The sequence below is a fragment of the Mustela lutreola genome, chromosome 15 (assembly GCF_030435805.1).
Source record: "Mustela lutreola isolate mMusLut2 chromosome 15, mMusLut2.pri, whole genome shotgun sequence".
In the NCBI taxonomy this organism is placed as follows: Eukaryota; Metazoa; Chordata; class Mammalia; order Carnivora; family Mustelidae; genus Mustela; species Mustela lutreola.
In genome coordinates this window covers 14,181,798-14,195,126 of record NC_081304.1, presented here as the reverse complement: position 1 = coordinate 14,195,126, position 13,329 = coordinate 14,181,798, and the positions used below count along the sequence as shown (strand labels likewise).

Here is a 13,329-nt window from a genome sequence, read left to right as displayed (position 1 = left end):
ATCGTGTTTTCCAATCAGGAAATACACACCAGGGAAGAGGCCTATACACAAATAAATAAAAGCGAGAATGGGGAGAAAAATCACATTTATTAGTTCAGACAACCACAGGCTGGACACAACACACATGCTAAAAAGTGGACTGTCTTAAAACTTACTTCAAAGGTAAATAGGTAAATGTTTTCCACAGCCCCACAATCATTTCAATAAATGTTTACAAATTAAAAGGCCGTTAGACATTAAACAGTAAAATATGTAATAAATACTCCAACCTACCCCAAAAGCTTCTTATAAGTTAAAAGTCATAATGAATTTGACTAACCATGCTATTGAAAACTGTTCAAGTCACTGGAGAGACTGAATCAGTTTTCAATGTATTAGTCCTAAAAATAACACTTCCCCATCTCCTATCCCAAGCAAATTCTAGTTTTACATTTTAGAGATAAGGCATTGACACCAATTAAAGCCTCAGTTTAATAATCAGAATTTAAATGAAGCCTCATGAAGACCTCTCCTCTCCTGACCAAAAGGAACATATATACCAGACTCTCTGGGAAGACATCCAGACGTATTTCTAATCATTACTGAAATGAAGTATTAGAAAGGTTGGTGAGCCAAAGTTAAATCTAAAACACCCCCTCCTCCCATGACCTTTCTAGCAATAAAAAAAAAAACCACGTTGACCAAAGATGACTTGTACAATAGTCACTGTGCTTTTGGTTATGGTGCTTCCTCTTGGTTAAACATTAACTTTGACGGGATTTTGTTTGAATATGAATAGACCCTCCAGTTTGAAGTCCCCTAGAGTTCCCTGAATTATCATTAAGACATTCATGATTCCCAGTGTAACTACAGTTAAGTGCCCCAAGAGCCTGAAGACTACAATCTATACAAATTCAAACTTAGCTCTTGGCCAAGGATCTTAAAATGTGTGAAGTCTTTTAGCTTTGTTCACCATTTTGGTAATTTACAACAGAGCCAAGAGCAAGAATATAAACTATTCTGAAAAAGCAAGTTATTTGGAGCTTTAATGATAAAATTTTTGCAAAGGAATAAAGTCCATCCATGTTGCTCTCACACTTAAGCAGTTTGAGGGTGGGGCTGGCTATACAGCGGATTTCCCTATTTTAATCTCACTTCACCATTCTAACAATTAGGCTATTAAATGACTCACCTGATGAGGTACTGACAGAGAGAGCCTTAATGCAATTTAGCCTACAACTGTAAATTTACTTAAATCTCATTTTAACCCCTGCAATATAAATAGATCATTCTAAGAAGTGCCTTCTGATCTCCCCACTTCCCAAACCTAAATTATAGAAAGGAGCAGTCAATTTTATTTTCATGGTTAAAAAAACAGACCATCTAAGCAAAATTTTACATGACATTATATATGTAAAATAAAGTACAATTTCCACTTAATTCAGTCTTCAAATATTTTTTATTGGAAGGCCATGCATTGCCTTCATTTATTGTATTTCAAATCACTGTACATTTACTTTTGTGAAAACACTGCCTGCATTTTCTAGTACAAAAAAAACCTAAAAATTGTTTCAGGAATGTAGAGAAATATCCAACTTAAATAGCGAAAAAGTGCACCATAATTACTGCTGCACTGCAGTCATTTCTGCATTTCCCATGTTTCTTAAATAACTATCTTGTCTGATAACACACAATATAAAGAGCAATTATGAAAAACAGACATTTACATATACTTCTAAAGTCTTATTGAGAATATCCTGTTGGCATTGGATAACCAATCATAGGCGCAGCTGCAGTAGCAGGATATGCATATGCCTGTTGGTTCATACCATTGTGCATATTTGGAACGTTACTTCCATATTGCTGAGTGCTATCATAACCATTCTGGTAAGTCCCTGTTGGATTACCAGTCCTAAAACTGGTCTGTATACCAGCAGACACAAAATTACTTCCAAAGCTCCCATTGGTGTAATTTGCAGCACTGTAAACACCATTCTGAGTTTTTGCCCCAAAATCTCTCTTAAGCAGACTAGAGTAACCTCTGTCATAATTTTCCCTGTCTCTAAAAGTATTAAATCCACCCCTTTTGCCCGCAGAGTATCTGTCCCGACGGTCATCTTTCATGCCTCCTCTACCCCTGGAACGACCTGTCAAGAAAAAAAAATTGCAAGGTAATTATTTCCATGGCACAAATTATTAAGAACACAGAAGGAATAAGGAAAGCTCTATATTCACTCTACAGATGAAATGTTTTCTCAGCTTCATATTGAAGATTTTACTCACCCGCCAATCCCATTTAAAGGATTCGTGCAATCATGTGACCCCAAATCACCAACATTTCTTAATGAAGGTTGGTCTTACCTGAACCTCTGTCTTCGACCAACTGAAGCAACTTGGGATTAATTGCTTGATTAGCTTCACGAAGCACAGAGATAAGGTCGCTCACTTGCTTTATGTTATTAGGTGTAAAGAAAGTGTATGCTGTGCCTGTTTTGGTACTGCGAGCAGTTCTTCCAATTCGATGAATATAATCCTCTGAGGAGTTAGGGTAGTCATAATTGATGACAAATTTCACATCTTCCACATCTGTAAGGTGTTGCAGTGTGGCAAAATAGCAATGTATGGAGTTTTGCACACCACAACAGCCAGACCAAAAATAAAAAGTTAGACAATTGTATTCCCAAGAAGGTACGGGCTGCAAAAAATACAGTTAAAATGGTTATCCATTCTCTGTAGGAATACCATTGATGTTGGAAGGGGGGGGAAAGCACACACCATCTACCTGTCTCATTACCCCACCCAATGATAAAGAGCCTGTCAAAAGGACGTGTGTTCTAACGTACTCCCAAACCAGCAAGTTCCCTTACAGATCATCAAGTGACATCTGAATGCTTCTGCGCAGTAGGGCCACTTAAAGGTTCACAGCAACCTCTTCATGTGCTCATTTTGAGGACCTTTAAACAAAAATGTACGCGGTCCTTTGCATTACACACTCATCAGAAGTTCAAAATTCTGGCCACACTGCTTGTCTTGCCAAGACCTTACAACCGCAGCTGCAAGAAAAACATACCTGTCCCCCAAAAGTTGTTTTTATGCACTGTGTCTCGTCTAGGCAAGCGCTTCCAAGAAGCCAGGATTCACTTGAGAATGTGTCTCTCTCTGGCAGGTCTCGACATGACGACTACTGTGTAGGTGAGGGAGGAACTTTCAAAGCACTGCTTTCTTTTCCCACTAAGTGTGAGAAGTTGCTCCTGCTCTAGATCTCATGTGCCAGTACTCACCAATTTGTAAAAGGCTTAGTACCTTTTAAAGCTGCTCTCTCCATTTCAAACTTGAACAAAAATTTCATTGAACATTGAAGTTTGGAAATATTTCTTCAACATTTCAGCAAACTCACTGAAACTCAAAGACCCACAGATCACAGTAAACAGTTTGAAACAATGCTGTACCATGGCAGTCATGCAAAGCATGGGACAGAAGAAATACCACGGCAGTGAACTGTGAGGATAACTTCCATTTTTTTCCCCCGGAGAGAACAGTTTACGGGGCAGAGGTGGTATGTTCTGCCTTTTGAAGATTACTGGCACACTTTCAGCTTTTCACCTCTCTAATCGACTGGAAGCAGCCAGCCGATCACTAGTCCTCCATCCCCCTCGAGTCCTCCGATTGTCATGCCTAGGCCTTGCCACAAAGACTGCACCTTTATATGAAAAAAACTTGGAAAAAATGCAGAGGTTAAAGAAAGCAATAAACTTTCTTTAAAAAAGTTATATGGAGATCTTCTGGGAAACCAAGCCATGAATTCGAGTTTTTACTAACCTAGCCCTCTGGAGGCCACATCTGTAGCAATCAGAATAGGAGCTTTTCCATGTTTGAATTCTGTGAAAGAGAAAGGATCATAAATAATCTGAGAATTTCAGGCTTAGAGAAAAGAAATTTTTCATTTGACTAACCATTTAGAACCCAGTCACGCTCCTGTTGACTCTTGTCACCATGGATACCCATGGCGGGCCACCTACATTAAAGAGAAACCATATTAGCAGGCTCATATTTGAAACCCGGTATGTTTTAGTCTACTGCCTATCTAGCCATCAATTCCTTTAATTTCACCTAATGTACGCAGTTTTATTTATACCAGATAATGGTCTTCCAGGACATTCAAATCCGTTCTCTATTGGTTTACCCCTCCCCCTAAACAGTTCTCATACACCTGCTTCAACAAGGAAGCCCACATACCCATCTCTCCTCATTTTTCTAGTAAGCTCATCACATCTTCTTTTGGTTTCAACAAAAACAATGGTTTTATTCTCCTTCTCACTCATGATCTCTTCCATTAGACGAATAAGTCTTGGGGAAAAAAAATTGTGAATTTTAGAAGTAGTCCATAGTTATGGCCACACATTTATGGTCACTGAAGCACGACCTTCCATTTGCATGGCTACAAATAAAAACACCTGCCATGAACATTATCAAGCAACCACCCTTGGTCTTTTAAGCCACAAAGCACAGTCCTTCACCTAAAGAAATACTACGAATATAGTGATAGCCAATTATGTGAATAGAGAAAAACATTTTTTCAGGAAGACGGACAGACTAATTTTAAACAAACAAATCCACACCCCACCCAACTAAGTCACTTTTAAGATAACCTACGAAAGGGTAACTCCTAAGTTCGTATGGTCTATTTCTAGAATTAAAAATTCTATAGAAAACTCACTTTTCATCCTTTTCTACATCATGACATACATCCACAATCTGAAGAATGTTGTGGTTTGCACTCAGTTCTAGTGCCCCAATGTTTATATGAATGTAGTCCTTCAGAAAATCTTCAGCAAGCTGTCTTACTTCTTTTGGCCAAGTTGCACTCCACATTAGGGTTTGCCTATCAGGCTAAAGAATTTGGGATTAAAAAAAAGAAAAAGCATTTTACTTCAAGAATAAATTATGAGCTAACTTTGAAAATAAAACATTTTCAAAGGCACTTACTCTTATTTGATCCACAATCTTCCTTATTTGGGGTTCAAAGCCCATATCAAGCATTCTATCTGCTTCATCAAGAACAAGGTAGGTAGTTCTTCTCAGATTGGTTTTCCCACACTCTAAGAAGTCAATCAGTCTTCCAGGTGTTGCAATACAAATTTCCACACCTTCAATTAAACACATAGATGTAACTATGATATCTCAAACTTCTAGCACCAACTCTGACAAACAGAATTTCTGTTACATGCCTCTCTCCAAATCACGAATCTGTGGTCCCTTGGGAGCACCACCATAGATGCAAGTGGACTTCAATCGACACGCTCTACAGTATTCAGCAGCTACTTGCTGTACCTGTTGGGCCAGTTCCCGAGTTGGTGCCAGCACCAAACACTAAAGAGAAACAAAAAGTGGGACAGGTTTTAGCAGACTCCTGGATCCTAGTTTTAAACTGACTGGCATTACACTGGTAGATCACTGATTTTGCTGTCCAATACTCAAATATGATCAAGGTAACTTTCTCTCCAGCTAAATTAACACGAGACAACTAACATCTCCACATAAGACCATGAGAATTACTTTATGTACTCTACAAATCCCTGTATAGTACCCCTTGACAAAAGTTAAGAAAAAAAAAAATACTTACAATAGGCCCATCACCTCTCTCTAGGAATGGCTGATGATTGATGTGGACGATAGCAGGCAGCAAATACTATTTGGGATGAGGGAACAAAAAGAATTAAATTAGAAGTCTTCTGGTTTCCTTATATTCCTAATCTATTTTCACTAGCACATAACCACAGATTCAAACTACAAAATTCTCCCATACTTACAGACAATGTTTTCCCAGATCCAGTCTGTGCTACTCCAACCATATCCAATCCACTTAGAGCAACGGGCCATCCCTGAGCCTGAATAGCAGTGGGTTCAGTAAAATTCTGTCTTGCAATTACATCCATGACATTTGCTGCAATTACAAACAATTCAGTAAAATTTAGTGAAGCCAAGAGAAAGAAGAGAAACAAAATGGGGGGGGGGGGGGAGGGACTCAAAACTAGCACTTACCAGGGAAGTTTGCTTCATAAAAATTCAGAACTGGCTTTGGGCAGTTGTGACCTCTAACCGTAATTTCCTTACTCCTTCTGTATGTCTCCACCTCTTGCTATAAAACAGATTATAATAATCTAGTAAGTACCACAACAACCTTCACTAATATGCAGCCAGGAGGCCCCTATGTTTTAAATGGTTAGTAAACCTTTTAAGTCTGTATAAAACCTATATTCACGTATGGAAAACCCACACAGCACAAGATCCACCAATTACTCTTAATACTTAATCATTCTAAGTAGAAAAATTCTAAGCCACCTGTTTCCAAAGTACCACCTCTTAACTATGAGAAAGCGTTAATTTCCCCGAAATTTGGTCATTTCCAAGACCTCTCTGTTCATATTTTTTTTCGTACTAGATAGAAACAGTTATTGAGTTACAACCCAATGAAGCTATGTGAAATTACTCACTGCTGTGCGCCTAGCCAAATCAGGGTGTTCTTGATAAAAATTCTTCTCAAATTTGGGCAGCTCATCGAGATTCCACTTCTTTTTAACTAGTTTCTCCCCAGGGTTTCCAAATTTCTTTCCAGACAGGGGCCCTGCCCTACTTCCCCCAAACCGAGGTGCACCAAACCTGAAATTAAAACAAAAAAGTTACTCTATCTTCAAACGCTTACCAAGCAGTTTATATACACTTACTGTCCCTTGGGACACAATGCAGGTAAATGAGAGACTTTGAGGTTTACGGCTTAGCACTGTCCTTACTGACGGCCATGATCTCAAAAGCCACAATTAGCACCATCTCTCTCACTTCCCGTTGCCCCCAATTCACACTACTGAAGCCAAGTCAACAGCCCGGGATTTATCACGTCGGAAACTGGCTCCCCAAACGCCTCAAGTTCAGATTACAAGGATAGGCAACAGCTTGTGGCCCCTAGTCTCTCCCGTGAGCTTAGGAATTAAATGTCTGGGAGATAGACAATACACGGAAGGTGCTTAACAGCGACGCTATTTATCAGCTGTTTTCAAGCAAAACAGCTTTGGTTTTAAAGAAAAATGGGACAGCACCAGCAGTAAGACCAGAACAAGGACGGTGGTCTCAAAGACACTTATGCAAGCCTATCGAATTGGGATCCCGCGGAAGCGCTCCCGATCAAGATAGCAAAATTATATAACGCAAAGAAAAAACGGAGGAGGAGCTGGCAACTACCGGGGGAGGAGTCCCGGACCGGGCGGCGTTCCCGCTGGGGCGGCGCTTCCCCCTTTGTCTCGCATTTCTCTCTGCGCCACATTTTCTCGACGCTGCCATTTTGAGCTCCTCCGCCGGGCGGGGTAACAAAGGCGCCGCCGCCATGTCCGACGCCGGCATTTTGTACCCGCGACTCAGCCACATGGCCGATTACCGCGGTGCCGGCCGCCCTCCTGCCCCCGCCGCATCAATGGCTTCGGAGGCGACCCCCTCAATTACCACAGAACTCCCGGGGCCCCTAAAACTCCTCCCGAAAAGATGCACCTAACAGCGGTGACTTCGTTCTCCTGGAAGCGCCGCGCTTTCCTTCGATCGAAATACGCACCCCCGAGTTCTTCCCAACAACTGCTCTATCGTCGGGGGGGGGCGGGGGCGGGGGGCTTCGACGCCCTCCCCCCCCCCCAACAAAAGGCGAGCTTGAAGACCGTTAACAAGAAAACATCCCTCACTCAGTTTTGGACAGGTATCAAAATGTCGAAAACCTTCGATTAATAAAGCCTAACAGTAGACCAAAAAGGGCAAATTCCCGCCGCCCCCGCCCGCTGCCCCCTTCATCGGCCTCCCATCCCCCACTGCCGGGCCTGACAAGTCCATTCCCATACTCACCCTCGATCCCGGCCGCGGTCTCGGTCACTCGAATAACCCGACATGGTGTCAATGGTTGCGGTTGGTGGGGAACAAAGTGGAGAGAATCGGGTGCGACAAGTCGCTGCAGGTGGCTTTGGCGATGGCAAAGCCTTACGGGGGCGGCAGCGGCGGAGGGGCAGCGATGACAGGAACCGGAGCTGCTCAACAAGAGACCGGTGGAAATGAATGAGGTGCCGGCCGCGTCCCGGCAGCCGGTTTTATACCCTGGACCGCCTCCTCCGCCGCAGAGAATGCTGGGAGCCGCTCTATGACCTAATCACCCCGCCCCTGCGCAGAGGCCGCAACGCCCGCCGGCGTTCGGGGATCCGCCATGTTTTCGCCCCACCCCCCACCCCCTCCTTCAGAGTGGCCGGGTTTGAGGGCCCTTTCATAGCTGGGCCCACCTACACTGAGATGCCTCAGCCTACACACCCTTCTTCACCTTTTTTTCGTCTTTCCACACCTCAAGGAAGCCACCCGCCTTTTCCCAGGTCCAGCCCAGTCGACAAAATGGCCAGCACACGCCAGCCCACTCAGCCCACTTGGAGATGTTTACGTCTCCAAAGAGCCTTCACGCCCCTAACCAAGCGAGACGGGAAGGCGGAGCCTGACATTGTCACGTGGCTGCTCCCGCCCACCGGCTAAGCGGACCGCACTACTTCGCCATTTGGCGTCGGCGGAGGAATACGAAACAAATAGCTCACCGGAAGTGCCGTACTAATGCCCCCAGGAGACCGCCCAGGGCTGCTGAGTGACCCGGTCTGTCATACCCACCCACCTGAGAATCCCTTAGCGGGATCTTGCCCGCGGAGAATGGTATCCAGAGTCCACAAACCGCCGCCTCGGCGCGTGCTGCGATAGGAAGTGTTCCCGTGATGACCAATCAGCAACGAGAAGCCGTTTTAACGTCCCTCCCCCTTTCACCCACTGCCCTTTAGTTTCGTTCTCCCCAACCTTAGCCGTGCGTCTGCGCTTTGCGGCCCTTCCGGGACGCCGTCCACCGCGCGCCCTGCTGGGGGTCCGGCGGCGACCCGCCTCCGTGACATGGCCGGCTCAGAGGCTGGTGAGTCTCGGCTCGGAGCCCCAGTGTGTGTGGACTGAAGCCATTTAAATTCCGAACGTCCCTACCCCTATTATGTTGAGTCATCTGGCTGGACTTCCTTAAGTCTGGGCTGCCCGCGGGGCTGGTGACAGACACCCCGTCGTAGTGAGCGACTTCATTGGGTGTTTTAGCCTCACTGTCGCTCAGCTTAGAGGCTGTGGAGCGCGATTATGGGGTGTGGAGAGAAGGACCCGGTGGCGAGGCGCGGACCGCGCCTACAACCTGGCTGCAAAAAGGGCAGTCAAAAAGCTTCTTCTTGGAACTTGTATTTCTCTGGGGAACGCAGCCGCTGTTAGCGCGCGCTCTGGTTCTTGAACTGTGGAGACTGAGGCCATACCTGCATGTGCACTGAACTTTTGGGGAACGGCGGTCTCAAGATCTGCCAAAGTAGACTAGTGGTAGATTTTTTTCCTCAGTGCCCTCTGGAGTTACAGGCTTTTGTCTAGCAACCGCTTTTTGAAGAGCGAGTGGGTTGAGTTGTCTGGGACGCTTTCCTTTCCCCAGGACACCGTTCAAACCGCTTGTCCTGGTTTGATCAGCTGTGAGAAGTGGGCTTGGGGAGAGGGAGATAGCGTGCCTTGACCCCACACATCGTTATTTTTAGAACATGCTGAATATGTCAAATATAGAATAAAAGGACTTTCTCCTTAATCGCCAGGTGTATCAGGGATCATAAGTCAGATTTCCTAAATTACCTTAGTTTGAGAAAGTTTTGAAGTAACCTTGCTAAGTCTTACCGTATCTGGGGTGAGGTGCGGTGGTAACACAGGAAACTTCAACAGTGTTGGTAATGTGCTAGTTCTGAGTTTAGGGGCGTTTTTATGCATGTTCTGTGTTTTATTTCTTATTTATTAAATGTAATTTTTTAAAAAAACTAATAAATGTTGTATTGTTGGTGTCATTATTTCAGTTTTTAACAGCCCAAGTTAATCAGCACCTATTTGGGCAACAGAGAAATTCAGACTTGTACGAGATAATTGGGTAAAAACATGACTAATACCATTGGGAATTTGAAGCAGCATCTACTAATTAGTGTCAACCTCAGACTGTCGTTAACAAACTGTCTCGTTTATGACATATATTCCCGTTGACTTGTATGTTTTAAATAAAAACAGCTAGGTATGGCTGGTAAAATAAGAAAAGGAATAAAAATAAAGATTTTAGGTTGCAGTAGTAAAAGCTGGATTTGCAGCATGGTTTTGACCACATTAAAATTCTGGTACTCTGGAAGTCATTCCAAGAAATTAAGTATTTTCAAAAATCGTTCCACAGAGGGTCTTTGAACTTCTACACTCATCAGATATTTTATCTTCTATGTCATTCAATGTCTATCTTCCTGGGGGTTGACTTTTTCTAGTGCTGTTTAAGGCTGATCTTTTTTCTTTCCTGACAGAGTGGATAATTGTTGCCAATAATCTTCTTTTGAAATGTCATATACACCTAAGGATACGAGAACTAGAAGACTGTGATGCTAATGTTTTTATTGCCCTTTACCAATCCATTTTGGGAGAAAAGGTACCAGGTAAGGGTACTAAAAAGTGGGAGTAATAGTGACTACATCTTAGGCCAGGAATTTTGAGAGCCTTCAGTTAGATCTTATGGTATTTATAAAATCTTGAATTTTTTTTCTGTGTTTATATCTTTATTTCTATCTAACTATTGCATTCATTACCTTAAGTACCTTAATGAGACCCAGATAGCCTTGGTCAAATCATGTTTGCGTGGTCTGGGTCATTTCTATTTAATTATGCCTAATACTTTATGAAAGTGACACATTTTCTGTAAGTGTATCTTCAAGGGTTCTAAAATTGAGTGAAACTTGGAAACTTGTTGCGTTTTGTTATTTAACCAGTATTACAGATATGAATTGATGTTTGTCCTGCATCCCTGGTTAAGTATTCATCTTCCCAATACTAGTGGAGAAATTCCAAATATAAGTTGATGTTAATATCTTTCCTCAGTATGGTATATACTGACCTTTTAAATCATTAGGCCAGTAATTCCTACTAGGCTGCTTTAACAAAATGTACAAGAACTCTCCTTTTGTACCTGTTGTGGGTTTTTTCTCTGTCATGAAAAGCAACCCACGATTATGGGTTAAAGTCTCACTTCATGTATTGCTTCCCTTATTAGAGTATTAGCATCTCCTTGAATTTAGGGATCTCTTTATCTTTCTGTAGTTTGGTGCTTATTGTAGAGCATGTTCATTATGCATTGATTGACTAAGTATTCAGCTAAGAGAGGTACTATATAGATAGAAATCAGGCTCTGTTAGCTTTATCTGTACTTTATAAAAGCCTGTTCTGTTTGAGTGGCGCTTGCTCTTATAGCAGTTAACCTCACTTAGAAGCCTGGTCAAAGACCATGACAACTTGGGCCCTCAGATGAAAAATTATGTAGCTTTTTTTCCACAGACCTCATAGCTATTCCCAGGAGTCAAGAGGATGAAGCTCACAATGTACAAGCAGTAATTGATTCACTGGCCTTAGATTACCTACAAGTCAGCTTGTCTCACATAACAGGTTGGTATATACTTAACCATCAAATAATTTTGCATTTTACTAAGATAATTAGGTAAATCCTATATATGGTTTAGTTAACCAAATGAATAAGCTTATAAAATAGACCAAATGGCAACACTGAGCCAAGACAATTGACTGGTAGAATTACGGTACCCATCCTTGAGAGTTTTTTCTAAGGACAGTCAAACTTTGAGTTGTGATGGACCTGTGAGTATCCTAGCTGGTCATCTGAAGTATGTATTTTGTTGTTGTTGTTGTTTAAGATTTTATTTATTTGAGAAAGAGAAAGAACATGAGAAGAGGGAGGGTCAGAGGGAGAAGCAGACTCCCTGCCAAGCAAGGAGCGTGATGCAGTCCTCTCGATCCTGGGACAAAGGCAGTTGCTTAACCTACTGAGCCACCGAGGCACCCCATCGTTTTGTTATTTTATTTTTTTGTTTTGCTATTTCTTTTGGAGCCCAATGTGGGGCTTGAACTCATGACTCTGATATCAGGACCTGAGCTGAGATAAAGTTGGACTCTAAACCAACTGAGCCACCCAGGTGCCTTGTTATTTAGTTATTTTAAAGCTAATATGCTGCTTGTTTGTAGTAGGTAAAAATCAGCAACATCTAAATGTCCACTAAATAGGGACAGGTTAAATACATTATGGTTGCTCCATACGTGGAATTACACTGCCACTGTGAAAGATTTTTGATGATGCTCATTATGTAAAATGTTCCATGTTAGTACAACAGTTTCCAGTGTGTATGAAGTCAGAAGAATGTACAGAGTATGGTGCAACTTGTAGAAAACAAAGGTGAGGAGAGTAAATATGCAGTTGATTGCTTGCAGAAGGACTCTTTCAAAGCGTGTGCAAGAAACCTATAATGCTGATTGCTTCCAATAAGAGGAACTTCAGGGCTGTAGGATGAGGATGGGATGAGATTTCATTATATATCTTCTGCACTTTTGAATTTTAATTTTTGTTTTATTTCATTTTTGCAAGAGACAAAAAATGTGTGTGTACAAATGCAAAGGAGGGGCAGAGGGAGAGGAGAGAAAGTCTTAAGCATGCTCCATGCCCAGTGTGGAGCCTGACGTGGAGCTTGATCTCAAAACCCGAGATCAGGACCTGAGCCAAAATCAGGAGTCACAGGCTTAACTGACAGAGCCACTTAGGCACCCTGCACTTTTTGAATTTTAAATCCCATTAGTATATTGTCTATTCAAAATAAGTAAAACTAAATTGTGAACTTTTTTCCAAAATAAAGTATATCATACTTGTATTCAAAAGCCAAATTTACTAAAAATATTTATAAATCTTTATATTTTATATAATAAGGCAATGAGGAGTATTTCAGTAAATTATTCCAGGCTAAGGAAGACAGGGAATCTGTGGGTTTGAAACTATATTTGAATCCCTAAGAGAAGGCTTACACTATTGGTTTATTCTTTGACAGTTAAGAGAGAGAAATGTTAATCAGGATAGGTCATTTACATCTCTCAATTTAATATTGATGATGAACTTTTAGAAAAATACTCTGGCTTAAATTTTTGAGTGCAGTTCTGGGTGACTAAATGTGGTAAATTTATTTGGAGATAATTCATTTCAAAGGATAATCCAAGGGTTTTCCTGTTCTTTTGCAATTTTGAATTGCTTTATCACTTGACTAGGGCAATTTCTGGTATTTCTGCTTTTTAAACCTTCTGTAGTAAGGTTGTATCTGCATATATAACTTTTTAATGCAGAGCTACTCCTGACAAGTCAAACCTGCCCCATGAAAAGTTGCAAAACTGTTTACCTCTTCTGGTATATGGCAAAGCATCTTTTTACTCCTTGTG

General features: G+C 42.0%; 2 protein-coding genes across 3 annotated transcripts in view; one reads left to right on the top strand and one right to left on the bottom strand.

Moving 5' to 3' along the window:
• Positions 1-1,419: 1,419 nt before the first annotated feature.
• Positions 1,420-8,779, bottom strand: DDX5 (DEAD-box helicase 5). 2 transcript variants are annotated; one of them, XM_059149224.1, is made up of 14 exons: positions 8,660-8,779; positions 7,861-8,039; positions 6,474-6,639; positions 6,022-6,118; positions 5,790-5,923; positions 5,603-5,668; positions 5,208-5,349; positions 4,966-5,126; positions 4,697-4,869; positions 4,216-4,326; positions 3,933-3,994; positions 3,799-3,858; positions 2,341-2,565; positions 1,420-2,126 (listed from the first exon to the last, which is right to left on the bottom strand). In XM_059149224.1, exons 2-14 carry the CDS (start codon positions 7,902-7,904, stop codon positions 1,723-1,725), a joined length of 1,845 nt encoding a protein of 614 aa, XP_059005207.1. In that variant the 5' UTR covers positions 7,905-8,039; positions 8,660-8,779; the 3' UTR covers positions 1,420-1,722. The 2 variants fall into 2 exon arrangements, with proteins under 2 accessions (XP_059005207.1, XP_059005208.1); XM_059149225.1 differs by lacking the exon at positions 8,660-8,779 and adding an exon at positions 8,324-8,342.
• Positions 8,780-8,807: 28 nt separating this feature from the next.
• CEP95 (centrosomal protein 95) overlaps positions 8,808-13,329 on the top strand; it is a 41,769-nt gene continuing 37,247 nt past the window's right edge. The window contains exons 1-3 of the mRNA XM_059149223.1: positions 8,808-8,944; positions 10,377-10,505; positions 11,398-11,505. Coding sequence (XP_059005206.1) covers positions 8,926-8,944; positions 10,377-10,505; positions 11,398-11,505 — 256 coding nt within the window. The 5' untranslated portion in view covers positions 8,808-8,925. The remainder of the gene's footprint in view (positions 8,945-10,376; positions 10,506-11,397; positions 11,506-13,329) is intronic.